The following is a 26,501-nucleotide window of genomic DNA, read 5'->3' as shown; positions in this document are numbered from 1 at the left end:
CTGCTGTAACACTCGAATTTCCCCTCTGATGGGTGAATAAGTAACATTTATGTTAGTGAAAAGTGATGTAGCATTTTCTATGCAGGACTGGAGTGTGGAGTATTTTTACATTGTGGTACTAGTACTTTAGGATCTGAATATTTCCTTTACCACTGCCATTGCTCACTACATGTGCTGTGTATGTGTTTTTCAGATCACGCACCTGTTCTAAAGTCCTGCAACAGACTAATAGTTTGGGCTTTCAACCAAGCCAACAAGTGGTGGGATGTGATTGTGCTTGGGTGGGTGCAGAATTTCAGGATGTCCAAATGAATATTTCTGCACTCGTGTAACAAGCTATGTCCAGCGATGGAGAAGAGAGTGTGACAGTTCTGTGAGCTGCAAGCATGTTGTTGGTTCCAGATCACACTCATTTTCTAGAATGAGAAAAACTTAAAGAAATGGCAGCCTACATTGACAACAGCTGGGGGCCTCCACAGTGTATTGGTGCAATTGATGGGTCACACATACCCATTTTGGCACCGCAGAAGTACCAGTGTGACAACTTCAATCGTAAAGGCTGGCATTCCATCATCCTTCAAGAAGTTGTAGATGGAAAAGGACTGTTGTGGAGTGTATATTCAGGAATGTTTGGGAGTTTGCACAATGCTCGAGCTCTAATACTGTCAACATTTACCCCTTTTCCACCAAATCAGCTTGGTGCTATCTGGTTAACTAGCCTGCATTACCCCATTGTTGAGCAAAACCATTATAATCAAGGATGTGTCATCAGCAGAGGGCCTTGCACAATGGACAATGGAAGTAAACAATGGTAGCAAAATGGCAGATTACATTAATTACCTGGAAGCTTTTGTTCTGTTAGAACACATTTGTTTTTAGATAGATACACTTTATTATCCACCTCAGTGGAAATTTGTCTTTGGTGTCTTTCAAACAGTAAAAGGACATACAAACACATAACATGTACAAATATACAAATACTATGTTGTTGTTTTTTTACCCAAAAAACAAGCATAGACCAACTGTTAATGAGACTACTGCACACTTTTTGATGATTTCTCACTTGACTTCCCCATTGCTGCCTTCTCCATCCTCTCATTCCAACCTGTAGAATATAACACACCCAGTGATGTCACTATGACTCGCACTTCAAGGCCAAGAAAACCCTGTTGAGAATCAAGTTTTTGGGTTCTGAACCAATTTTATTTTGGTCAAAATGCTCTGGATGTTTCAAATTTAGTTGCAGGAACAAGAACGCAAACCGTTCCATGTTGGTGGAAAAGGCGTAATTGTGGGAGCTGTTTAAACCTGGTAGCTTTTTCTCAACATTGGTGGATTGAATTTTTGCTATTACATCCTAGTGGATTCTGCCTATCTCTTGCAGAAATGGCTTCTGAAGCCATTCCCTGATATTGGGTGGCTGACAGTATAACAACAGATGTACAATAAAAAAAGTGCAGAGCACTGATACCTGGAAAAATCTATAGTAGTGTCTGTCCTTCATCTCTCTCTGTCTCTGTCTCTCTCTATGTATCATTTTGTCATATGGAATACTGTAAATTTATTATGTTGATCTGGTCTGTACGATATCTGTTGCACGTCTGTCCGTCCTGGAAGAGGGATCCCTCCTCAGTTGCTCTTCCTGAGGTTTCTACCATTTTTTTCCCCGTTAAAGGGGCTTTTTGGGGGTGTTTTTCCTTATCCGCTGTGATTGTCCAAAGGACAGAGGGATGTCGTATGCTGTAAAGCCCTCTTAACCAAGGGTGGCTCTGGCACAGAGTGCTGGGGAGGAGGGCAGGGATATACAAGAGGGTCTGATGCACTACTTGAGTAGTTTATACTAATACAGCATATCTCAACTGTTCCAACCACAGGGTCCATATTTCTTTTTAGTCATTATTTTAAGGTCCACACTGGTTAATATATTTAACATCATACTTGGGTTTGGGTTGTCGAGCTAGTTTACCGTCTCTGTCAAGTTGCTATCCATTAGTCACTCACTCTACAGCAGGAAACGACACTTCAAAATAAAAGCATTGTGCCAGAAATTCACTGTACTTAAAAATTAAGTGTGTTTTTTATAACCTTACCAGTTTGTGAGTCACCTGTGGTCTGTTCAAAATGGCCCGCAACCCACATTCACTTTTGGACCGTGATCCACCCAGGGGCAAAAATCCCATTTCAGTGTTGGGGGGGGGGGGGGGGGGGTAAACAGTAAAATTTTAGAGAATAATTCCAGGGGGACAAGGAAAAAAAGTTGTATCCTGTCTTTTATATAGCATCTTTAACCGCAATTTGATGCTTTAATCTTCTCTCTGTCTCTCCAACAGGTAGACATAGGACCTTTCTTAGCACTGGCTGAGTCCACCTGCACATGTCCAGATTTAAAACAAAATGATTGAAATCAAATTAACATGTACACATCGACAACAGTCAGGTGCGCTTTGCTGTCCAAGGTGCTGAGTGTGTCTGGAGCAGAGCAGGTCTCTGTCTCCCCGTGCGCAGTAGTGTGAATATTTATGCTATGAAGTAAACGGAGAAAACATGTCTCTCATTATTTAATAGCAGCAAAACAATAAGGCTTCATTCATCCAAGACAGAAACTCGGATCTCTCACTTTCTCTCCCTCTTTTTTCTCTGGCTCAGGTGTGTGGAATGGATCCTTCGTCTCTGGCTGGCTGCAGGAGCAAACCGTTTTTTTCCCTTGTTTTTTTACCGGCAGTGAGATCATAACTTTAAAAAATGTTTGAAAGAAAAGTAACCAAAGAAAATGTGTAATACTGAATATTTCATTTGTTTCCAAGGTATTTTGAATTTTGAAACCTGTTTTATTGACCTGTTCGTAATAAATAACCTTTTTTTGGACTTTAAACATTTATCTCAGCGTTGCAAGTTATTGATAACGAGAGAGTCAAAACTCAAGCCAGCAGCAGCCACATGTAGAAAAGTGGATATACAGTGAATGTCTATACTTAAGAGAAATGGCTAAACAACTAAACATTTCCTGCAATTAAACTGGTAAACTGGTTTATAAATAGTGTGCTGTGAGATCTGCCGCTGCGCACCTCACAACCGTGTGTAATAGTCGCGCGTAATGACCGCTCCTCATCGGTTAAACTGCACGTCTTTCATTTTTGTCTCACTGACAGGTAGAGAGCCTGCAGACAGGTACCCATTAGCTACGAGCCGCTCCGCCACTGACTGCTCTTGTCCTGTCCTCTCCCTCTTCTTTCTCTCCTGTCCTCTCTATCACTAAACTCTGAGCTTAATCATTAGCTTTTAGCTTAGCAGCACTCATAATTGAGCAGGCTTTTGAACAATGCAGGAGAAATGTTGTAGACAGTTTATATTATCAGTCTGAGCCTGGGGCTTGTTGTAATAGTAAATGGGATGTTTCGTAACTTGTGTAAGTTAAACTGTGTCTGTGTGAGTGTACATCTTACCCCGCGATGTGGGCAGCCGGGTCCAGCCTAGCCCCGCCCGTTGGAAAGAGTGTGGGATATACCACTACTAGGAATGGGAGGGGGGGGACTAAATCTTTTAAGATTTAAATAGCACATTATTGCGCGATTATAATGAGCACTGCTTACATTGTGCTTTTAATAAATTCTACTGTATTGTTCAAAAATTATTAATTGTGTCTCAAATTATTCTAGGGGGTACAGCTTTACTTGAGAGGGGGGTCATGTCCCCCTTGTCCCCCCCGGGATTTCCGCCCCTGGATCCACCAGTTGGGAACCACTGTACCAATTCACAAATCTTTGTCAGTACTGTTTTTGAAACCATGGCACAACTTGCAGTTGTAATGACCACAAATATATTGTTTTAAACAATGACTTTGTGGCTCTTTTTTAAAAAATTGCTTGGATTTTTAATAAATGCTTGAAACTGCTTGGAATTGTATCTGCCATTACTATTGGCTCAGCCAGATTATACAGGATCAATTAGGGATGCACCGAATATTCGGTAACCGAATATATTTGGCCGAATATTGCAAAAAACACACATTCGGTATTCGGTGGAATAAGCTAAAAGCAAGGCCGAATAATAGCGACGTGTTTTGATAACGCAATCAAACAGCGTGCCGTGGCGCGCGGAGTAAAATGTCGGCAGTGTGGCAATCCGTCCGTCACCGCACTCGCATTTGCGACTAAAAATAGTTTTGAGCGAGCAAAATAGGCTTAAATCATTCAGCACGCTGTGCGAGCAGCCTACAGATTTCAACCAGCAGCAGAAATGAAAGGCGAATCCCATCGATTGTGGGTTGAATGGGGGTCAAAGACACAGACAGGAATGTATTCCTGTCAAATACGGCGGCCATCAGGTAAACGTTACCAGCGACGGAGAAGTCGGCTCCAATAATATCCTCTTCTTGGCGTGTGGACTGCCCAGAAGTACCTGAACAGCCAAGCCAGCCGAACACAGACCGTACGTGATGTGTCAGAGGAGAAACGAGCCGTTCACGGTCCACAAACCTCACCACACTTTAGGGACTGTTCTTTACTTATGAAGGGACTTGTCAGGGGAGGAGGGTGGCTGGTTGATTCTTATTTTATTTATTTATTTTATTTTGATTCCCCTATGTTCATCACTGATTGATGCTGTTTTTGAAGTATGAATAAGTCAATAAGTAATTTATTCCACTGAAATATCAGTGATGTATTATAGAAAAGTGATTTATCTTTTCATAAATGACAAAAGGTACATCTGCCTCATTTTCGCTGTGGTATCGTGATACTATTCAGAGCCGTGATACTTTCACTGGTATCGTACAGTGGGATCCAATTTTGGTACCGTGACAACACTAATCTGGAGGGGGTTCATCTGCAAAAACTAATGAAAAACTAAACAATGATATTCGGTACTCGGTATTCAGCCAAGCGTTTAATATTATTTGGCTTCGGCTTCGGCCACAAATTTTCATTTCGGTGCATCCCTAGGATCAATCAATCAATCAATTTTATTTATAAAGCCCAATATCACAAATCACAGTTTGCCTCACAGGGCTTTACAGCATACGACATCCCTCTGTCCTTAGGACCCTCGCAGCGGTTAAGGAAAAACTCCCCAAGAAAACGGGGGGAAAAAATAGTAGAAACCTCAGAAAGAGCAACTGAGGAGGGATTCCTCTTCCAGGACCTACAGACGTGCAATAGATGTCAGGTGTACTTATAGAGAAGTTACACATTTTAAAGCATAAACTTTTGTGTTTTCCTCTAATTTGTCACCCATCTGTAAAATGCTATCATGAAATCTGATTTTGGTAGTTTATAGCACAATAACATCTGATTTAATGTGATGAAGTGAAAATTATTTTGTATATCCACATATATGTATATAAAAAATGTAATTTACCACAGCTCTAGGTGCAAGAAACTTTTGAAAAAGCTTAAGAAGTGCGTGACTATGGAAAGAGTATACAAACCTGGTTTTATAGAATAGAACATAAATGCATATGGTAAAGAACTTAATATGAAAAAGGGAAAAAACGGCAGCGCTCAGCACAGGAAAACAGATTTGCACATACAAACATTACTAAAACAGTCAAATATAAATAACAATCTACATGTGCAAATACAAATTAGTGCAACACATACAAAGGTGCAGAAAGGCCAAACAACTAGTAATATGCTTTTGCCAGCTGTACCAAGTGTAATGCCCAGGATATGATGCATCTAGTCATTAGATGAAGTACTGGACATACTCAGCTGCCCCACAATGCATTTCTCTCTTGAGACAGCGCAGCAGCCTCTAACGGGAGATTTTGAGCCAGGCAAAAAGCTGTTAATATGTCACTTTACGAAGTTTTAATATTTACTCAGGCACAAAGGTAATCTCTTAGATTCCCAATATGTGGTCAGTAAATCCAAATGATGCCTGTTTGGAGAATTGTGACGTTTTTGGAGGTATGGAGCAGCTGGCGGGGTCGGACTAGCTGTCAGACATGTGACACAGTCATGGTGCTTTAGTATAATTAATAATATTTAGCCCCCAGGAACGTAGCTCAGCTTGCTTCCAGTTTTTCCCAGATTGAGTAAGTAGTAGGCAGTGCGTACGTGTGAGATTACAAACACTGCCATTCACTCCAGACCCAGCGGTGTCTTCTTACTCAGTTTCACCAGGTGTTGGCAGGAGGAGGATGAACAGCTCACCTCCCAGCCCTCCGTTAAACTGCTGGGGGCTAATTTAAGCCTAGTTTAGACCAAAGATTTGCAAAGAGACTAGTTGAAACTACTCACAGCTTGCAGCTACTCGCAATGTCCCGTTCTGTAACGTTCTAAAAACCTCCCAGTTCATCTCTGTGCAACAAGTCTGTATTTCCATTCTGGTGTCCAGCTTTTCAGGCTTATTTTGTGGCCATATATAATATGTAGCTTTTTAAAATATGAAAGAGGATAGTCACAGTGAGACACTGGCTACAGTTGCATTTGAAGTAGTGATTAAACTGTGAAAAACAAACAAAATGAGCATTAGATGGACTGTATTCATAATAAATACACCACAATAATATAAATAACCAGCACCAATTAATCATCCAGTGAGAATGTGTGTGTCTGTGTGGGGGGGGGCATAAGCACATACAGCAAGCAGCAGCAGAGACCCACTGGGCACACCGTGAGGCCGGAAACAGAAGGCTCAGTGGGGACAGAGCACCTGCTGTAGCAAGCGAACACACCGTCTGCGGTCATTTTGACTTGACCAGTGGACTTAATTACAAGCTGATTGATTTAGACACAGTTGACCAGCCTCAGGTTCTAAAACCAGCCGCCGGCAATTTGACCAGCTGAGTTGCAGATGACACCATCAGCTAGCTTGAGTCAGGCTCAGACCGGCCAGTTCACACTGCTGCAACTTGTCTCTGCAGCATTCTAAAATGGTTTCATCTTCTTGTTAATCTTTGGTTTGAACTGGGCTTGAGGGATCTCCAATGTATTACTGTTTAAATAACACAAAACCAGTGTTTGTTTAATACTTTCATTCTGACTTGCCAATATTAGTAAAATTTATGAAAAAACAGCACAGCACACCTATTGTCTTCATCAAAGTGTAATTCTTTTATTTTAGATAAATATTTTGATAGAAAATAATTGCCTTTTTTTTATTTTCCTTTTTTCAGTGTAATGTGTCCCAGTGACTCAAATTTAATATCAAAATGTATGACTACACAGAACATAACTTTTCATATGGGATTTTACTGCTTCTCTTTTTACAAAAAAATATTTTTCATGAAAAATCTTTTTGTTTTTCCTCAGTAACATCCAGTGGCACATTTATACTGAGCAAAAATTTTAATATAAAATTGAAATAGCAAACAAATCCCATGTGAATAGGCTTAACCTGTGCAGTGGTATATTTGGATATTAACTTTAAATGGGTCACATGACATGTCATTTATTGAAAAAGAATTGTGATATTTTGGTAATGTTTGACATTATCAAAGAAGTCCTAATATGATAAGAAAAATAATCAATAATAGGTTTGTAGAGAAGCTGCTCAAAATGTTCTTCTGACCATATATAATCTGAAGTGGTTTCACTGTACATGACTCTAATTTTGGTTGGACCAGGGCACGGTGGAAGTGCAGAGAAAGAGAGACCAGTACACCAAATAGTGATGTAAAAATGTTTCTGGTGCTGGTTAGAAAAACATTGATGCGTGTAATTTTAAAAGTTCACGGCACCAATGTGTGTGCACAGAGAAAGTATTCTGAGCCCTGTAACACGAGACCATTTAGGCAGTTGCTCAAGTTGTCAAGTAGTCAGTGTGCACTTACTACTCAAAGGTTAAAAACAAATGTTGAACAATGTACAACTGTACCTTTTGATTTAATATGATTTGTAACTGTACATCAAATAAGTATCATCTTAAATGAGCAGTGTGGAGAATTAAGGGGCTTTCTATTAGCAGAAATGGAATTTAATATTCATAATTATATATTTATAAGTGTATACTCACTTGAAACTACAAACTTTTTCCTGTTAGCTTAGGATTAGCCCTTCTTATCTGGGTGTGGGTCCTGTTTATGAAGCCCACCTTCTTGTACTGCCATGTCTCTACAGAAACCTAGAATGGACAAACCAAACACTGGGTTAAGAGAGGGCCTTTCACGTTTTACATTAGCAGAATACCAGCATAGGTTCTACTGTACTCTTGGAAAGGGAGGAGTAGGGGGAGGGGTTTCAGTGGGTTGCAGTGTGCAACTTCAGCGCTAGATGTCACTAAATCCTACACACTGCTCCTTTAAGTATGCTGTTGCAGATCTTTCTTGTACAGCACTATAACATGAATTCTGAATACTCTCAGCCCCACTGTAGCAGTTTCTCCATAGACCGTAGTACAGTGATTGCTTTGGGAGGCAGCCAGCAGATCGTCCCTCCTGCACAACAACCACATATTCAGGTCCCACAGTGGAATCCCGCTCCTGTGGAACATCATCTTCCAGACAGCAGGTATATGTGTGTTTGTGTTAATGAAATGTTTTGTGTAAGTCCAAGCAGGAACAGTTGCACTCATTTTGAATTTGCTGTTGTTTGAAACAAATGCATGCTGCTTTTCAGTGAACAAGCTGGTGAAGAATTCCTGAGATGCATTGCAGCCAACAAGCCTCTCCCAGACTATCTTAAAGGAAACATGGCATACAATCTGGCTGAAGCTTTTAAGTCAGCTAACGTCCTGAAAGAAGCAGTCAAATTAGACCCTGAGTTCCAGAAGCAAGCGACCAGAAGCAAAAGCCGTAGTCGAAGCCGCGGCAAATCTAGAGCCAGGAGCCATGCCAGAAGCAAAAGCCAGGTACCCAGCAGAAGCAGAGGAAGGAGCAAAAGTCGTGCTCGTGGAAAGAGTCGGGCGAGAAGCAAAAGCAGGGCAAGGAGCAGGAGCAGGGCTCGCAGTAGGAGTAGGAGCCGGAGCCGGGGCGAGAAGAAGAGTCGTGTTAGGAGCAAGAGCCGGGCCAGGAGGTCCAAGTCAAGAAGCAGCAGTGGTGAAAAGAGCCACGGCACAAACAAATGGAGAAAAAGGAGCCCCAGCCACAACAGCAGCAGTGTTAGCAGTAGTAATAACCTCATGGGGAATAGTCTGTTAGAAGGACTGAAGCTGGTCATGAACAGCAAAGAACTGGAGGAGCGGTTGCCCACACTCAAGGATGCTATCCTTACTATTCAGGTAGAGCACATGATTTTTTGTCCAAAATGCCTTGTTTTAGACTGTTATTAGTGTCTAATGTATGACTACTAGCTTCTACCAATTTCATGGAACTTGATTTTAAAACTTGATAGCTGCAGCTGTTAGTTGGTGGGATGGGGCTGATCTGCCACAGACTGAAAGAGGTGTTAATAAGGTGATGGGGTGTTGCTGTCCTGTGTGTAATGAAATTACGAAATTTGTTTTCAAAGGTCAGTAAGGAATGCAAAGTAAATTACCCCAAATATAACCATTTTGTATGCACAAAATGGGCCTTGAAACATGTGTATGCAAGTTCAAACAGGTAAGTTTGGATTTAAAAAAACAAACTTGAAGGAAAAAGGTGCACACTTGTACAGAAACTCTGACCCATTCATACAAACATTTTGGAAACAGCAGATGCAGTTGGCTAGATAGTGAATTGAAGCCTAAGTCTATAAAGATCCTTTTCATTTCACTTCAAAAACTATTACTTATATATACACTTAAGCCATAGGTGTTACACTGTGTTTGTGTGTAGACACTAATTATTCCACAAGCACCTCAACCCAACCCAGATCATAACCATTTACTTCTTGGATGTGAGGTGCCATGTGATGCCTACACTGGGCTGCAGTAGTGGAGCCATTATACAGCCCCTCCAGAATGTTGCAATGTTGCAATCGCAACAATTAACGCAAATTCAGACAATTGCCGTAAATTCAACCTTGCAATTTAGATTATTTAAAATGTATAAAATGTGAATTCATTGTAGAGCTGCTTGCAGCGTCTTGATTTGCTTTGAGACTGCTGCTGTGGGACCGGAGCTCTGTTTCTGGGACAGAGTAAAAAACATACAGTGACAACGCTAACTTTTAGCATCACATGGCTATCCTTACCCTTTTTTGTTTCCTGATTGATTGTCGGAGATTAGCTGTTGTTGCCCCCTATCCCCCCCAGCACCACCATCACAAATATATTCTGACAGAAACATTAAATGCTTATAATAATAAGCTCAGAATCTGAGACACTATGACAAATATTTTTGCAACTACAACTGGCCCTGCTATTTCATTGCAAAAATGCCTGTAAACATTGTAATATGCATCGCAAGATGTTAGAAAATCTGCTGTGTTATCCGACACTTCAGGCTGCAACACTCCCAAAAACAAACTACGAAATTCTCGAGGGACTTATTATAGAGCTGCTGACGAAAAACTATTTTACTACCTGACATGTAAGCACATAGGACCTGTTGCTATGCATGGTTGTGTGGAGATGTCCAAGTGAAAGAGCTGCCTTATTGAAAGCACTCTGAGCCATTAGGGTTTGGTGCATCTCTCCAGTTAGAAGGCAAGGTTAGCAATTCAAGTCTCCGCCCCACAGACTGAGCCGCTGTCGTCAGTTTCATTGTATCAGTCATCCAACTGGAGAACAGTGCATTGAAATAATTGTACAATAGAAAGTTTTAAGTTGATGATGATCCTTAATAGAAAATTGCAGAAGTGTGTGTACAGTGTAGAAAAATGTGATTATCCCAGTGGGGGATTAGTGCTGACTGTGCTGTACTGCACTGCATCAATGGACAGTGCACTACCTCATGCAAGCACTAGATAAAAGAAAAATAAAGTTTTGATCTGACCAGCAAAGACTTATAGACTCATTTTCCAAAACATTTAATAATTAGCAAAGCGAGCTAAAGTGAAGGAGCTACCATTTGTTAAGTGTATGTCATTGCTATGATCTCTTCTGCACAGGCCTCAGATGAAAGCAAAAAAGTGGAGAGCATATCTGATGAGCACAGACACCAGCAACATGACTATGAAGAGAATTCAACATCGTTGGAAAATGACATGCTCCTTCCTCATGACAGAACAGGCAGTGACTTCTCTTGGCTTCAAGGACAAAGTCAGGAGGACTCTGCAGTCCTGAAAGCTGAGGAGCTTGAAGATGAAGAGTCATTCTTGTATGGGAATGAAGACACTGGAGGAAAACAAGCTAGTAAAACTTCCACAGCACTTTTTGCAGCATTTTCCCAGATTGGAGAACACACCAAATTACAGGAAACGGATTGTTCTGGCAGTCAGCATTATCAGAGCAAGTCCATATTCAGTAGTGCTGGGGATCCATTTGACCTGAAGCAACCTTTTCATATGACTCCCACAAGCATAGCTAATCTGGACAGCAGTGAGTGTGAGAAGATCAAGAACATATTAAAAAGTCTGGGCACAGCAGACATCAGCGAGGTCATGGTAAAGATGCAGGGTCAAAAGGAGGGGAAGAAGCTGAGTCCTGCACTTCCTGCGTCAGACCGAGCAGCAGCAGGCTTAGCATTACCAGCACTGAGTAACATCAATGTACGGCAAGCTCTGGAGTCTTTACAGTCACTGATCAAAGGTGAGAATCCATTTAATCCATTTAAGTCAGAAATTATTTTTTAGATTTTATTTGTACTAACCATACCTTCACATCTTCATATTGCAGACAACTTTTTTAACTTGAGTTAATTATTTTGAATTACATTTGATGATCCCAAAAGTGTATGTATGTGTGTGTGTGTGTGTGTGTGTGTATCTATATATGTGTGTGTATATATATATATATATATATATATATATATATATATATGTATATGTATATATATATATATATATATATGTGTATATGTATATTTATATATATGTATATATATATATGTATATATGTGTGTGTGTGTGTGTGTATATATATATATGTGTGTGTATATATATATATATATATATATATATATATATATATATGTATATATATATATATATATATATATATATATATGTATATATATATATATATATATATATATATATATATATATATATATATATATGTATATATATATGTGTGTGTGTATATATATATATATATATATATATATATATATATATATATATATATATATATATATATGTATATGTATCTATATACACTGCCTGGCCAAAAAAAAAGTCACCACCAAAAAAAAAGGTCATACACTCTAATATTTCGTTGGACCGCCTTTAGCTTTGATTACGGCACGCATTTGCTGTGGCATTGTTTCGATAAGCTTCTGCAATGTCACAAGATTTATTTCCATCCAGTGTTGCATTAATTTTTCACCAAGATCTTGCATTGATGATGGTAGAGTCTGACTGCTGCGCAAAGCCTTCTCCAGCACATCCCAAAGATTCTCAATGGGGTTAAGATCTGGACTCTGTGGTGACCAATCCATGTGTGAAAATGATGTCTCATGCTCCCTGAACCAGTCTTTCACAGTTTGAGCCCGATGAATCCTGGCATTGTCATCTTGGAATATGCCCGTGCCATCAGGGAAGAAAAAATCCATTGATGGAATAACCTGGTCATTCAGTATATTCAGGTAGTCAGCTGACCTCATTCTTTGAGCACATACTGTTGCTGAACCTAGACCTGGCCAACTGCAGCAACCCCAGATCATAACACTGCCCCCACAGGCTTGTACAGTAGGCACTAGGCATGATGGGTGCTCTGGAACACGGTAAATCTGGACTCATCAGACCACATGACCTTCTTCCATTGCTCCAGAGTCCAATCTTTATGCTCCCTAGCAAATTGAAGCCTTTTTTTCCGGTTAGCCTCACTGATTAGTGGTTTTCTTAAGGCTACACAGCTGTTCAGTCCCAATCCCTTGAGTTCCCTTCGCATTGTGCGTGTGGAAATGCTCTTACTTTCACTATTAAACATAGCCCTGAGTTCTACTGTTGTTTTTCTTCGATTTGATCTCACCAAACGTTTAAGTGATCGCCGATCACGATCATTGAGGATTTTTTTCCGGCCACATTTCTTCCTCGAAGACGATGGGTCCCCACTATCCTTCCAGTTTTTAATAATACGTTGGACAGTTCTTAACCCAATTTTAGTAGTTTCTGCAATCTCCTTAGATGTTTTCTCTGCTTGATGCATGCCAATGATTTGACCCTTCTCAAACAGACTAACATCTTTTCCACAACCACGGGATGTGTCTTTCGACATGGTTGTTTAGGAAATGAGAAGCAACTCATTGCACCAGTTGGGGTTAAATAACTTGTTGCCAGCTGAAAGATAATCGCCCATGCAGTAATTATCCAATAGGAGGCTCGTACCTATTTGCTTAGTTAAATCCAGGTGGCGACTTTTTTTTTGGCCAGGCAGTGTATGTATGTGTATCTATATATGTATGTATGTATGTATGTATGTACAGTACAGGCCAAAAGTTTGGACACACCTTCTCATTCAATGCGTTTTCTTTATTTTCATGACTATTTACATTGTAGATTCTCACTGAAGGCATCAAAACTATGAATGAACACATGTGGAGTTATGTACTTAACAAAAAAAGGTCAAATAACTGAAAACATGTTTTATATTCTAGTTTCTTCAAAATAGCCACCCTTTGCTCTGATTACTGCTTTGCACACTCTTGGCATTCTCTCGATGAGCTTCAAGAGGTAGTCACCTGAAATGATTTCCACTTCACAGGTGTGCCTTATCAGGGTTAATTAGTGGAATTTCTTGCTTTATCAATGGGGTTGGGACCATCAGTTGTGTTGTGCAGAAGTCAGGTTAATACACAGCTGACTGCCCTATTGGACAACTGTTAAAATTCATATTATGGCAAGAACCAATCAGCTAACTAAAGAAAAACGAGTGGCCATCATTACTTTAAGAAATGAAGGTCAGTCAGTCCGGAAAATTGCAAAAACTTTAAATGTGTCCCCAAGTGGAGTCGCAAAAACCATCAAGCGCTACAACGAAACTGGCACACATGAGGACCGACCCAGGAAAGGAAGACCAAGAGTCACCTCTGCTTCTGAGGATAAGTTCATCCGAGTCACCAGCCTCAGAAATCGCAAGTTAACAGCAGCTCAGATCAGAGACCAGATGAATGCCACACAGAGTTCTAGCAGCAGACCCATCTCTAGAACAACTGTTAAGATGAGACTGCGCGAATCAGGCCTTCATGGTCAAATAGCTGCTAGGAAACCACTGCTAAGGAGAGGCAACAAGCAGAAGAGATTTGTTTGGGCCAAGAAACACAAGGAATGGACATTAGACCAGTGGAAATCTGTGCTTTGGTCTGATGAGTCCAAATTTGAGATCTTTGGTTCCAACCGCCGTGTCTTTGTGAGACGCAGAAAAGGTGAACGGATGGATTCCACATGCCTGGTTCCCACTGTGAAGCATGGAGGAGGAGGTGTGATGGTGTGGGGGTGTTTTGCTGGTGACACTGTTGGGGATTTATTCAAAATTGAAGGCACACTGAACCAGCATGGCTACCACAGCATCCTGCAGCGACATGCCATCCCATCCGGTTTGCGTTTAGTTGGACAATCATTTATTTTTCAACAGGACAATGACCCCAAACACACCTCCAGGCTGTGTAAGGGCTATTTGACCAAGAAGGAGAGTGATGGAGTGCTGCGGCAGATGACCTGGCCTCCACAGTCACCGGACCTGAACCCAATCGAGATGGTTTGGGGTGAGCTGGACCGCAGAGTGAAGGCAAAGGGGCCAACAAGTGCTAAACACCTCTGGGAACTCCTTCAAGACTGTTGGAAAACCATTTCAGGTGACTACCTCTTGAAGCTCATGGAGAGAATGCCAAGAGTGTGCAAAGCAGTAATCAGAGCAAAGGGTGGCTATTTTGAAGAAACTAGAGTATAAAACATGTTTTCAGTTATTTCACCTTTTTTTGTTAAGTACATAACTCCACATGTGTTCATTCATAGTTTTGATGCCTTCAGTGAGAATCTACAATGTAAATAGTCATGAAAATAAAGAAAACGCATTGAATGAGAAGGTGTGTCCAAACTTTTGGCCTGTACTGTATATATATATATATATATATATATATATGTATGTATGTATGTATGTATGTATATATATATGTGTGTGTGTGTGTGTGTGTGTGTGTGTATATATATATGTATATAGTATAACACATTGTTGTTTTGATCTTATTATGGGATTTCTTGACAACAAATAAAGTTGGACACCACCAGGCTCAATGATTAAGAAGTCACCTGATGTAAACACGTCTGCTGATTAGTAAAGTCAGATGTGTGCGAGAAGGTAATATATATTTTGGTGTGCCTTTGCTCACCCAATGTCTCATTTGGAATCATAAGTTGTCTCAAGTAGATTTTGGATCTGTTTTTGTCCAGCTGTCATTTTGTGACAGCTGAACAGAGAGGTGTGCCCGGTAAGTTGGAGTCTGATGTCACCTGGCTTGAGGATTTAGCTTCTCTGTCTTTATTGTTCTTTGCTTTTGACAAATACAAATACAAGATTATGTTATTCTTTCTTGCTGAAGCAACAAAGGAGAAACGGGAAAAAAGTGATGGCAGTGGCACATCTCAGACATCCTCTGATAAACCCAAGGTAAGTGTTTTCCAAGATGCGTCACTGGCTATTCAACATCTGAGTGATTAAGTGGAATTCGTCAAAGACTGGCAAAACTATTTAATTTTTAAACTGTCAATCGTGTTTCCAAGGCAGGTGACGATGAGGAAAGAAAGAATGAGAAACAATTCCGAGTAAATAAAATGGAAATCTTGATGAAAGAACTGGAAGGATTGTTGAAACAGGATGGTAAAGCAATTTTCTTTAATGACAAGGCTATGTTTCCTGATGTTTTTAGTGTCTTCCATACACTAAAATTCTCCATATGTTTCACTACCTTTCTTTACCTGTTGCAGGATTGAGTTTTCTGACACCAGTAATTGGGTTTTACTGCCAGAAATGTGAGGAGTTTATTGGAGATTTGAATAGTGCTGAAAACCACGCAGATGTCCACCGCCATAGTGGCTCCAGCAGTGTAAGTATAATTCCTGTTTTCCCATGTGTTGGTATTTTTATATTTTTATCAACAACAAGTTCCATGAAAATACCCACACCAACAATTACTAACAAGTATTGTGTGTATCCAAAGCCAGCTATAGCTTCTTCCTCTGTGGCACTGTTGTCTAAGACCATTAAAAACACATCAGTAAAGCACTATTCGGACGGGATTAGTTTTACATGGGCACCTGGGGTAATGTCACTTTGCCACAGGACGTCAGTAACATTAATGGCCGATTCGCATGGGATAAGAAATATCAGTAAAACTACCACAAGTGGGAGGGGTAAATCCATTCACGCACCGCCGTGCCCTCCTGCCGTCATGTGCGTATGATAGGACTGTCAAAAGCACCATGAAATTGAGTTCGAATATTTTCGAATTAATTTAGCAGAGTTCGAATAATATTAGAATTTATTAGTAGTAGTAGTAGTATTAGTAGGCTATTAGTATTACTATTTTTTTTTTTGTTTTTTGTTTTTTACAAAAAAACCCCACAAAAAATAAGATGCTTATTGCTGACGCAATATGAATGTGACACTTGGATGAAAACACCCGTTCTGACCTCACTATAGTGCCAGGTATGACCAATTTCTGCCTCGCTATCTGAGCAATGTTTGGATATTTCAGTGCGTAGTTTTCCACCACAACAGTGGATCCTGGTCGGCTCGTAGTGGTGTCTCATTCTGGTAACGTTTCATCTCTTCTTCAAAAAGGGTAGGCAGGGAGGCAGCAGGTGCAACACTCTCCCTGTATGTCTCCCCGAACAGGTCACACATCGCGGACAGCACAGTGGGTGGTGTTGGCGCAGCGGGCTCCTCCGTCGGCGCCTCTCCCTCCCTCTGCGTCCCGAACGGGATTCGCCGTGATATACAACATTATTGATAGTATTAATTAATTATCAATGATATTCAAATTATCAAATTTAGGTTCGAACTTATAAAAAAAAAATATATATTCGAATATATTTCTAACTTCGATTTTTTTTTTGACAGCCCTAACACACATATTTGCTGCTGGTCTATTCGCACGGGATCAGTATTACCTGAGGTAATTGTCCGGGACCCTTTTACAGTAGGTAAAAGTCGCGGTAATCTTTACTGACATCGTGCGATAATGATTACTGACATGGCACATTCGGACGGGACTAAAATCTCTGGTAATTATTACTTTACCCCATGTCCCTATATAAAACTAATCCCGTCCGAATAGTGCTTAAGTCACACCATTGCACTGGGCGACATCATGAACACCCACGCTGTAGTTTATTTTAACACAGTCCCACATACATTGTCCTGCTGACACAGAGAACACCACCCATTGGACTTTGGACTGTGTTCCATAGACAGGGTTGGGAAGACGAGGGTAACCGAAGTGAAGCACAGATTAAATGGTCGCACATCGGCATCAGCTGATATTTGCCTTTTTGACTGCCATCAGCCTGTCGGCAAGTAGGATTACATTCATTAATGGCAGCGGGCATTGTTTTTCTGTTGTGTCAAATCAATGTTGTGCAGGCTAAAAAACAGGGCTCAATGTTTACAGCACCCGTCATCTCAAGAAAATTAGAAAACATTTGGGAAAAACAGATCTTACCCCGGATGCCTTGGGGATAAAAGGATGCAGTAGACTCACCATCAATGCATTCTTTGTTTCCCTGGCACAAAAGGGGACATTAATCACAACAAAAACAAAAAACATCATAAATGGTTTCAGCCAAGTGTTATTTTAGGGTGCTTTTAGACCTGCAGTTTGGTTCATTTGGTCGCACCAGAGGGAAAAAATGATACATTAGCCCCATTTCCACCAACATTTCCAGGAACTTTTCTTACCAGGAATTTATTTACCTGGGTAAAAGAATTCCTGGTAATCTGTGTGGTTTGCGTTTCAGAGTTCCAGAAAATGTATTCAAATCAGGCCGATGACGTAAATGATTCGGCGTGTGTCGTATATTCAGCTCCGCCAGCTTGTTGGCTTGTAACATGTTACATTAGTGCTGGTGGAGAGAAGAGGGGCTGTTTGTCTCAGCCAGCTGCTAAGTTTAAAAGTATTTTAAGATAAGTGTCAAACTAAGTTAGTCTACATACTAGTGCTGCACAATTTGAGAAAAATATGCGATTGCGATTTTGTCGGATAATACCGTGATTTGCGATTGTGATTACAATATAATAAATAAATGGTATCATGAGTCTTCTCGCTTGATTCAGTGTTTCCCCTACATTATATTAGGGTTGCACTGACCGGACATAGTTATTGTTATGGACAGTGTGTAAATGACCATCAACAGACTGCTGTTATGCACAGTCAAACACGCTGCTCACACAGCAGCGCAGCACGGCACTGTACATACACTCAGTTGCCTGTGTTGCGTTCAGGCGTTGTCACCTAAATTACAAATTCCAGCGAGTGAATAGGCCGTAACACAACACAGCAGCATGTCAAGTTGGACGAATCCCGAGCAAAATTGCTCAGTTTTTCATTTGTTATTATATAGTTTGTTATGGAGTCTGTGATTTTCCTGTGTCTCTTTGAGGTCTTGTCATATGGCGTGACACTTATGGATGTTTGCGTAATTGTGCTTTGTTGTTGTTTTATGAGGCTCTGGCGGCTTTCAGTTGTCTCTCTTGTCTTTAACGTTACATGGCTCGGCTTTCTCTCGCATGCATTCTTCCTACTTTTCTTTGTGCTGTCTCAAGTGCTGATATAGACTGGTCGTGTTGCATGGGACGTGGCGACTGTAAAACTTTTGAAGTTTTATACAGCACATCTTTCTGTTAAATGTTGCCGTACATGAATCCAAAGTATCGCCATATAATAGATGGGGTTTTTTTTCGCTACCAACTCAGCCTGTTCATGGTCGTGCTCATGCTCTTCTTCAGCGTCGATGTTGGACACTGCTAATCCTTGAATCATTCGTTCATTTGTTTTTCAAAATAAAACCAAATATGAAAAAACAAAATAATGACTTGTTTTTTCAATATTTGTTTCCAGACCCAAAATGAAAAAACGGATAACGACTCATTTTCCGATTTCCGATTTTCTGTTTAAATGGAAAATGGAATAAACGGATAACAGGCTGGGATTCAGGCCCTTTATACACTTTCAATATTTTCATCTCTCACACATTGCATGACCCGGAAGCCAAGTTTTTTTTTTTATTTTAATTTCTTTATTATTATTATTATTATTATTATTATTATTGAAGAAATATATAAAGATATCACACAAAATATTGAGACAAAAACGTTACATCAGTGAATAAAGGCAAAAAATAAATAAATAAAGGAGGCTTGAGGTACTTGTATAAAGAGATCTGTGGAGGAACTTTTGAACTTCGCAGAGGAGCGCTCCATTCTCAACTGCTTGTGGCCTAGTTATGAGTTTATCCTTGTCTTTATTCAAGAGAGTGGTAAATCAGTTTGAGAGCATTATTTATTGATTTCACGTTCAGATTTTGTAATATTGTCCCTCAAACCCTGCCCTCGCACTCAAATAGCCTCTGCTTGTGCTTAGATCTACTCTGTTTCTGCTCAAACTGTGTGCTTGCACTCAGATACCATGTTGCTCGCACAGATTTCCTGCTTGAGCTTTGGTTTTTCTCCTGCTTCTGTGCACTTGCGGAATTTCTGCTCTCAGATTTCTGCCCTGCCACTGCCACTCCCACCCTCCAGGGATTTATTAAATGTTCTTCTATTGCTTTCTTTATGACTTTTGGCATAAAGGGACTGTTAATTTACACATGTGCATATACAGTACAGGCCAAAAGTTTGGACACACCTTCTCATTCAATGCGTTTTCTTTATTTTCATGACTATTTACATTGTAGATTCTCACTGAAGGCATCAAAACTATGAATGAACACATGTGGAGTTATGTACTTAACAAAAAAAGGTGAAATAACTGAAAACATGTTTTATATTCTAGTTTCTTCAAAATAGCCACCCTTTGCTCTGATTACTGCTTTGCACACTCTTGGCATTCTCTCCATGAGCTTCAAGAGGTAGTCACCTGAAATGGTTTTCCAACAGTCTTGAAGGAGTTCCCAGAGGTGTTTAGCACTTGTTGGCCCCTTTGCCTTCACTCTGCGGTCCAGCTCACCCCAAACCATCTCGATTGGGTTCAGGTCCGGTGACTGTGGAAGCCAGGTCATCTGCCGCAGCACTCCATCACTCTCCTTCTTGGTCAAATAGCCCTTACACAGCCTGGAGGTGCGTTTGGGGTTATTGTCCTGTTGAAAAATAAATGATTGTCCAACTAAACGCAAACCGGATGGGATGGCATGTCGCTGCAGGATGCTGTGGTAGCCATGCTGGTTCAGTGTGCCTTCAATTTTGAATAAATCCCCAACAGTGTCACCAGCAAAACACCCCCACACCATCACACCTCCTCCTCCATGCTTCACAGTGGGAACCAGGCATGTGGAATCCTTCCGTTCACCTTTTCTGCGTCTCACAAAGACACGGCGGTTGGAACCAAAGATCTCAAATTTGGACTCATCAGACCAAAGCACAGATTTCTACTGGTCTAATGTCCATTCCTTGTGTTTCTTGGCCCAAACAAATCTCTTCTGCTTGTTGCCTCTCCTTAGCAGTGGTTTCCTAGCAGCTATTTGACCATGAAGGCCTGATTGGCGCAGTCTCCTCTTAACAGTTGTTCTAGAGATGAGTCTGCTGCTAGAACTCTGTGTGACATTCATCTGGTCTCTGATCTGAGCTGCTGTTAACTTGCGATTTCTGAGGCTGGTGACTCGGATGAACTTATCCTCAGAAGCAGAGGTGACTCTTGGTCTTCCTTTCCTGGGTCGGTCCTCATGTGTGCCAGTTTCGTTGTAGCGCTTGATGGTTTTTGCGACTCCACTTGGGGACACATTTAAAGTTTTTGCAATTTTCTGGACTGACTGACCTTCATTTCTTAAAGTAATGATGGCCACTTGTTTTTCTTTAGTTAGCTGATTGGTTCTTGCCATAATATGAATTTTAACAGTTGTCCAATAGGGCTGTCGGCTGTGTATTAACCTGACTTCTGCACAACACAACTGATGGTCCTAACCCCATTGAAAAAGCAAGAAATTCCACTAATTAACCCTGATAAGGCACACCTGTGAAGTGGAAACCATTTCAGGTGACTACCTCTTGAAGCTCATGGAGAGAATGCCAAGAGTGTGCAAAGCAGTAATCAGAGCAAAGGGTGGCTATTTTGAAGAAACTAGAATATAAAACATGTTTTCAGTTATTTCACCTTTTTATGATAAGTACATAACTCCACATGTGTTCATTCATAGTTTTGATGCCTTCAGTGAGAATCTACAATGTAAATAGTCATGAAAATAAAGAAAACGCATTGAATGAGAAGGTGTGTCCAAACTTTTGGCCTGTACTGTATATGTGATTATTATAGTAAAAAAAAAAATACAGGCACATGTGTGTAAATTAACAGTCGCTTTATCCCCTTAATGCCTCAATGTATTTACAATTATATAAAAAAAAAAAATTATATGTGCTTTTACTTTCAAGCTGATGCTAAATTAATTGGAGATTGTTAATTTCTCTTTAGCACATAGGAGAGATATACATTTAGGTATGATATGAAAAAATTGGTAAAAAAAAAAAAAAAAATATTAAAACACATTTTCCCGTCTCAGATATGTAAATTTTATTGATGCCTATGGTTGGGATCCAGATCCGGTTCTTTTTTGGAACCGGGTCCAAAGTTCCAGTTCCGGAACCGGTTCCATCACATTTGGAGTAAAGTGCAACACACACCGCCGCCGGCGCGGCGCTGTGGACGTCAAGTGCCGCCCCCCAACACACACTGGCAGCGGCGCGCAGCGGCACCGTCAACGTGTATTTCCCACCCCAGCCCGCTAGGTGCCTGCACCTACACTAGTCACCAACGGTTGCCAACTGCTAGTAACGGAAGAAGAAGAGGAAAAACTTTGAGGCAACAACAACTTGGATTTCACGGGTGAGTTTCTTATCAAAGTTCTTGTCAAAGTATTCTATGAACCAACCCAGTGTGGGTTGGTTCATAGAATATAATGGAGGCGGGCGTTTTGACGCGCGGCGTACGGCGGCGGTGTGTGTTGCACTTAACAGTTCCTGCAAACGGTTCCTAGATTGTAAAAAAAAAAAAAAAAGTCACGTGCATTTCCATTAGAGTGCGGCACCTATTTCTGTCCGAACCTGACCGAGCCCGACATTATTTAATTACTAAAGCACTGAGTTTGTGTCACACAGTTGTTATGGTTACAGGCTATTTAACAGGCCGGGCGTGCCCCGTGGGTGCTCAGCGGAGAGGGAGACCTCCGGGCGGCGGGAGGTCCGAGGCTTCCAGCGAGGGGAGAGGGAGAAATATAACAAAATAAGATAAAATAGGAAAAACCTGTCTCCCTCTTTTATTTAATTTTCAGCATTTAATCAAGGCGGAGGTGGGTGGCTGGAGGTCCGAGGCTCCCAGTGAGGGGAGCGGTAGAAACAAACAGCCAATGTGTGTGTATTCTGTTCAGGTGTTGTCACGTAAATAACAGTGCCCAAGCATGAATGAGTAAGTATTTTTTATTACATTGCTGTGGTTAATTTGAGGTAATAGTGTTACTGTAGAAATCAGAGAATCACTTTTTGTTGTTATATACTCTCAGGGAGATGATACAAGCTCTAAATCTGAAATACACACCACACACAAATGTGTATTTTCATCTAATTGTACTGTGCAACAGTTAGAATAAAGTTTTTGTATTTGTATGATTGCATTTGTGTTGTTGTTTAAGTATAGCAAGTATATTGAATATAATGTAGGAATCAGTAAGGAATCGGAATCGTTAAAATCCTAACGAGTCCCAACCGTATTGATGCCACACAATTATTTTCAATGTCCTGACTATAACACCAACTATTATAATCCAGTGTGAAACAGAACTCAAGCTTTTCACTTAGAACACTGGTGCTAGGAAGAGCATTGTGATTTCCATCAGAGTCTTCATCACTGCTGCTCCTGTTGTCAGTACTACTGCTGCTTTCATATCCTGGTGTAGAAAAAAGAAATCATTTTATAAGAGTGCAGACATTTTAATCTACATTATATACACATCATGTATACTTGTTTACATTCACAAACATATGGCCATGTGTAAATGGCAAAAAGCTGAAACTCTACAAGACAATTATAGCATTATTACTGCTGTTTTTTTATAAGATTATCTGTTTGGCCTGTTGCTTTAGGACAGCATGAAATTGGGAAATAGAGAATGGGAGAATGACACCGGCCGCAGGCCAGGATCGAGCCAGTGCCTCTGTGCATGCTGCGTACAGACTACACTCCTAACCAGGTGATGAAACCGGCAGCAATAGGCCGTCGGTAGCTTAGTGGATAGTGCCAACGTGGTGTAGGAGTGTAGTCTTCATCACTATCCACACTGGCAAGGCAGCTGTCGTCACTTTTGACTGGTGGAATCCTGGTTTGAAGTCCACCTGGTTGCTTCCCATAGAACATAGATGAATTCATTTTGTTCTGTGCTATGGAAAAGTACAAAAATTGCATTTATATCCCAGCATGCTACTTTTATAATGTTTATAGAAATTAACTAGAGTGGCATTTCCCAAAGAAAATGCATGTGGGTGCTGAAATCCACCTAAATACAGCATTATTTCTGTGCTGCCGTTATGGCCGAATGTGGCGAATTTGCGAGTCGCGTCAAACATAAATCTTCAAATAACATATAAATTACTCTCCACATGAAGTCTATTCCAATATGTCAGCTGTAGAAGCAAACAGGAAGCTGACACGTATTGTTACCTTAGCACAACTTACCTCATATTGAACAATTTCTCCAAATTTGCAGCCTCCACACGCAGCGGTTATTAGCCAAAGCGTTAGCTTCCATGAACCGGATGTAGTTGTCACTCTGACCGGTCCGACAAGAAACCAGTGCTTGCAAAAGAAAATAACTTGGCTTCCGGAGAGATGGAAATATTGAAAGTGTATGAAAGGCCCGAATCCGGTCTGTTATCCGTTTTTTCATTTTGGTTCTGGAAACACATATTGAAAAAACAAGTCATTATTTTGTTTTTTCATATTTGGTTTTATTTTGAAAAACGAAGGAACGAAGGATACAGGGATTACTGCTGCACGCCGGGTGATCACCTGACCATATATGCTGCACACACCAGGATAGCTTGTGGGCGTAATGTCAACAAACTCCACACACTACAGGAGATGTAGTCACGTTCACAGGCACACACGTTAACATTTATTTAGGTTAAATCGCAAATCGCAGCCTTTTGTGCCGTTATGTAATCGCACAGCCTGACATAGTGATTGCAACAGCGATTAGATTAATCGTGCAGCACTACTACATACAGACAGCTGTCATTTCAGCTTATTAGTAACAATTCGCTATCAGCCGAACCAGCGTGCTGTCCTTGTGTAAGACATAACATTAGTGTCAGTGGATGACAGACTGTGGATGGAGCATATTGAATATCCCTGTCTACATGTTTACATGTTCATGCTTTCTGAACACATGTATTGATAAATTATTGGCTTCTTACTCGCCAAGGTTTAATTGCATTTACAGTAGTAAGTGTGGCTGCCTTCAGCTTGAGTCATTTACGAGTTATCTTCACTTTGTTTCCACCGCCTCTGCTTGGCTGTTCACCGGTATATGTGGAGGAGTTCAGCGCCAGCACAGAGGAGATACTGTTAGCACTTATCAATACTATGGTCTTTGATAATTTAGCCCCAGAGCTAATTTAGTACCGGGTTTCGGTACCCCTCCTTAATCAGAACACAAACGAAATGAAGCTTGAGGAAATTAAATAAAGTTTACAGCGGCTGCCCGTGTCAGGAAGTGCAGAACGCTGCAAGTGTGTATTCCACCAATCAGCTGTCTTCAGCACACAGCCCCGCACCTCAAGAGTTGCCAGTAATCTGAAAAGTCCTACCCCCCATACTAGGTACTTTTTTCAGGGACAGTTTGGGGTTGAGGGAAAGTTTTTTTACCAGGGTAATTTAGGTGGAAATGCGCTGAGGTTTTTCAAAATCCCGGGTAAATGAGAAAAGTTCCTGCGGTGGAAAAGGGGCTATTGTTGCATTATTAGTTTTGGTTGGGTTCCTGTTCACACTGACTTTTTGCAAACGAACCAAGAGGAGTAAACATGAAGTCTGACAGGTAACTTGTTGATTAGACAGTTTTGATGTTTGTCATCCTGCATTATCCGGAGCCATGTGAGGAAATCAAATTCTTGTGACTGACAGCAGTTTATGCAGCAGCACTTTAATGCGTCTTAAGTGTTAATATTTCTGTTCTTTGGTTTCACAAAGAGCTCATAGAGGAATTAATGATTGTAGGCATTATTAGTAGGCTATTATTAGACTGCAAATCAATGGCATGTTATGAATAATGACAAACAAGAGACAGGATGAAAAGAATGTATTTTATAAAGTGATGATTTGGGACTTAATACTGTAATGAAAATGCTCAACTTCAACAAACACTGAAATGAAGAGACTCGGAGAACCACGGAGAAAAGTTACAGCCAATGGGATTACTTTAATTGCAGCATACAACTCAGCAGCATTGTAGATCACAGAAGAAACCTGCAGGAAACAGTAGAAACAGCCCCGCTTATCCAACTTACAAATGCTTTTATACTATTTGAGTGAGTGGGCATCTGTTCGTTTGTGTGTGTGTGTGTGTGTGTGTTGTCCCACTAGGTTTGATTTCTTAGGAAACCTAAGTGTTTTCTGTCCTGTTTGATTTCCAAAAACTTGATTGCGCAAGAACTACTCAATTTACCAAAATATCTCTTTATAAGGAGTCCTTCTTACTGCCAAATCTGACATTCGATCAACTGCTTCTAAGATCTTGTGCAACTGACATTATTTTCACCTTTGATATAGAATGATACATTATACAATACTGGGGATCACTGTCACACACTTTTTAATGGACTTAATGAACAATGTACACAGAGTCAGAAATAATGATGGCAGTTTTAAAAGCTTTTTAATTAGGGAAAATACCCACACTGACATGCATATGTGTTACCATGGTCACATGTATGCATTAGCATAAATAGGTTATGGGATATACGTGGCCTTTATCAGGATCAGTTATGAAATGGCAGACAGACTTCATGATCAGAAGATGGATTGTTACTGGTTTAGCAGTTGAAATCATGCTAAAATCACATCTGCTGTCATAAAATCCTGTGGTTGGTTTGTTTTCTTTCATACCATAAACTAACTGCACCAGAGTCTGTTTGGAAGTGGACCTACCTTTTCAAGCCGTTTCAGTTTGGTTGTTTGGTCAGCACCAGGGGTTTGATTGACAGCTTACACACTAGCCCAAACTAACCGTACTTACCACGCAAACGGACCTGGGTTTGTTATAACCGAAACAAACAAGTTAGGTGTAAAAGCGCCCTTAAACATTGATATCAGCCCAGAGTTTCACAATTGGTGCATCCCTAATTTT

The 26,501-nt window shown here is 40.6% G+C and overlaps 1 protein-coding gene across 1 annotated transcript in view; it reads left to right on the top strand.

The window, feature by feature from the left end:
- Positions 1-26,501, top strand: part of LOC117248359 (uncharacterized) — a 41,297-nt gene that overhangs the window by 12,780 nt on the left and 2,016 nt on the right. Inside the window, exons 2-7 of the mRNA XM_033613374.2 lie at positions 8,305-8,450; positions 8,559-9,159; positions 10,914-11,553; positions 15,503-15,570; positions 15,684-15,780; positions 15,888-16,006. Coding sequence (XP_033469265.2) covers positions 8,305-8,450; positions 8,559-9,159; positions 10,914-11,553; positions 15,503-15,570; positions 15,684-15,780; positions 15,888-16,006 — 1,671 coding nt within the window. The remainder of the gene's footprint in view (positions 1-8,304; positions 8,451-8,558; positions 9,160-10,913; positions 11,554-15,502; positions 15,571-15,683; positions 15,781-15,887; positions 16,007-26,501) is intronic.

The sequence above is a fragment of the Epinephelus lanceolatus genome, chromosome 17 (genome assembly GCF_041903045.1).
Source record: "Epinephelus lanceolatus isolate andai-2023 chromosome 17, ASM4190304v1, whole genome shotgun sequence".
Taxonomy (NCBI): domain Eukaryota; kingdom Metazoa; phylum Chordata; class Actinopteri; order Perciformes; family Serranidae; genus Epinephelus; species Epinephelus lanceolatus.
This window is presented reverse-complemented; position numbering and strand designations above follow the sequence as displayed.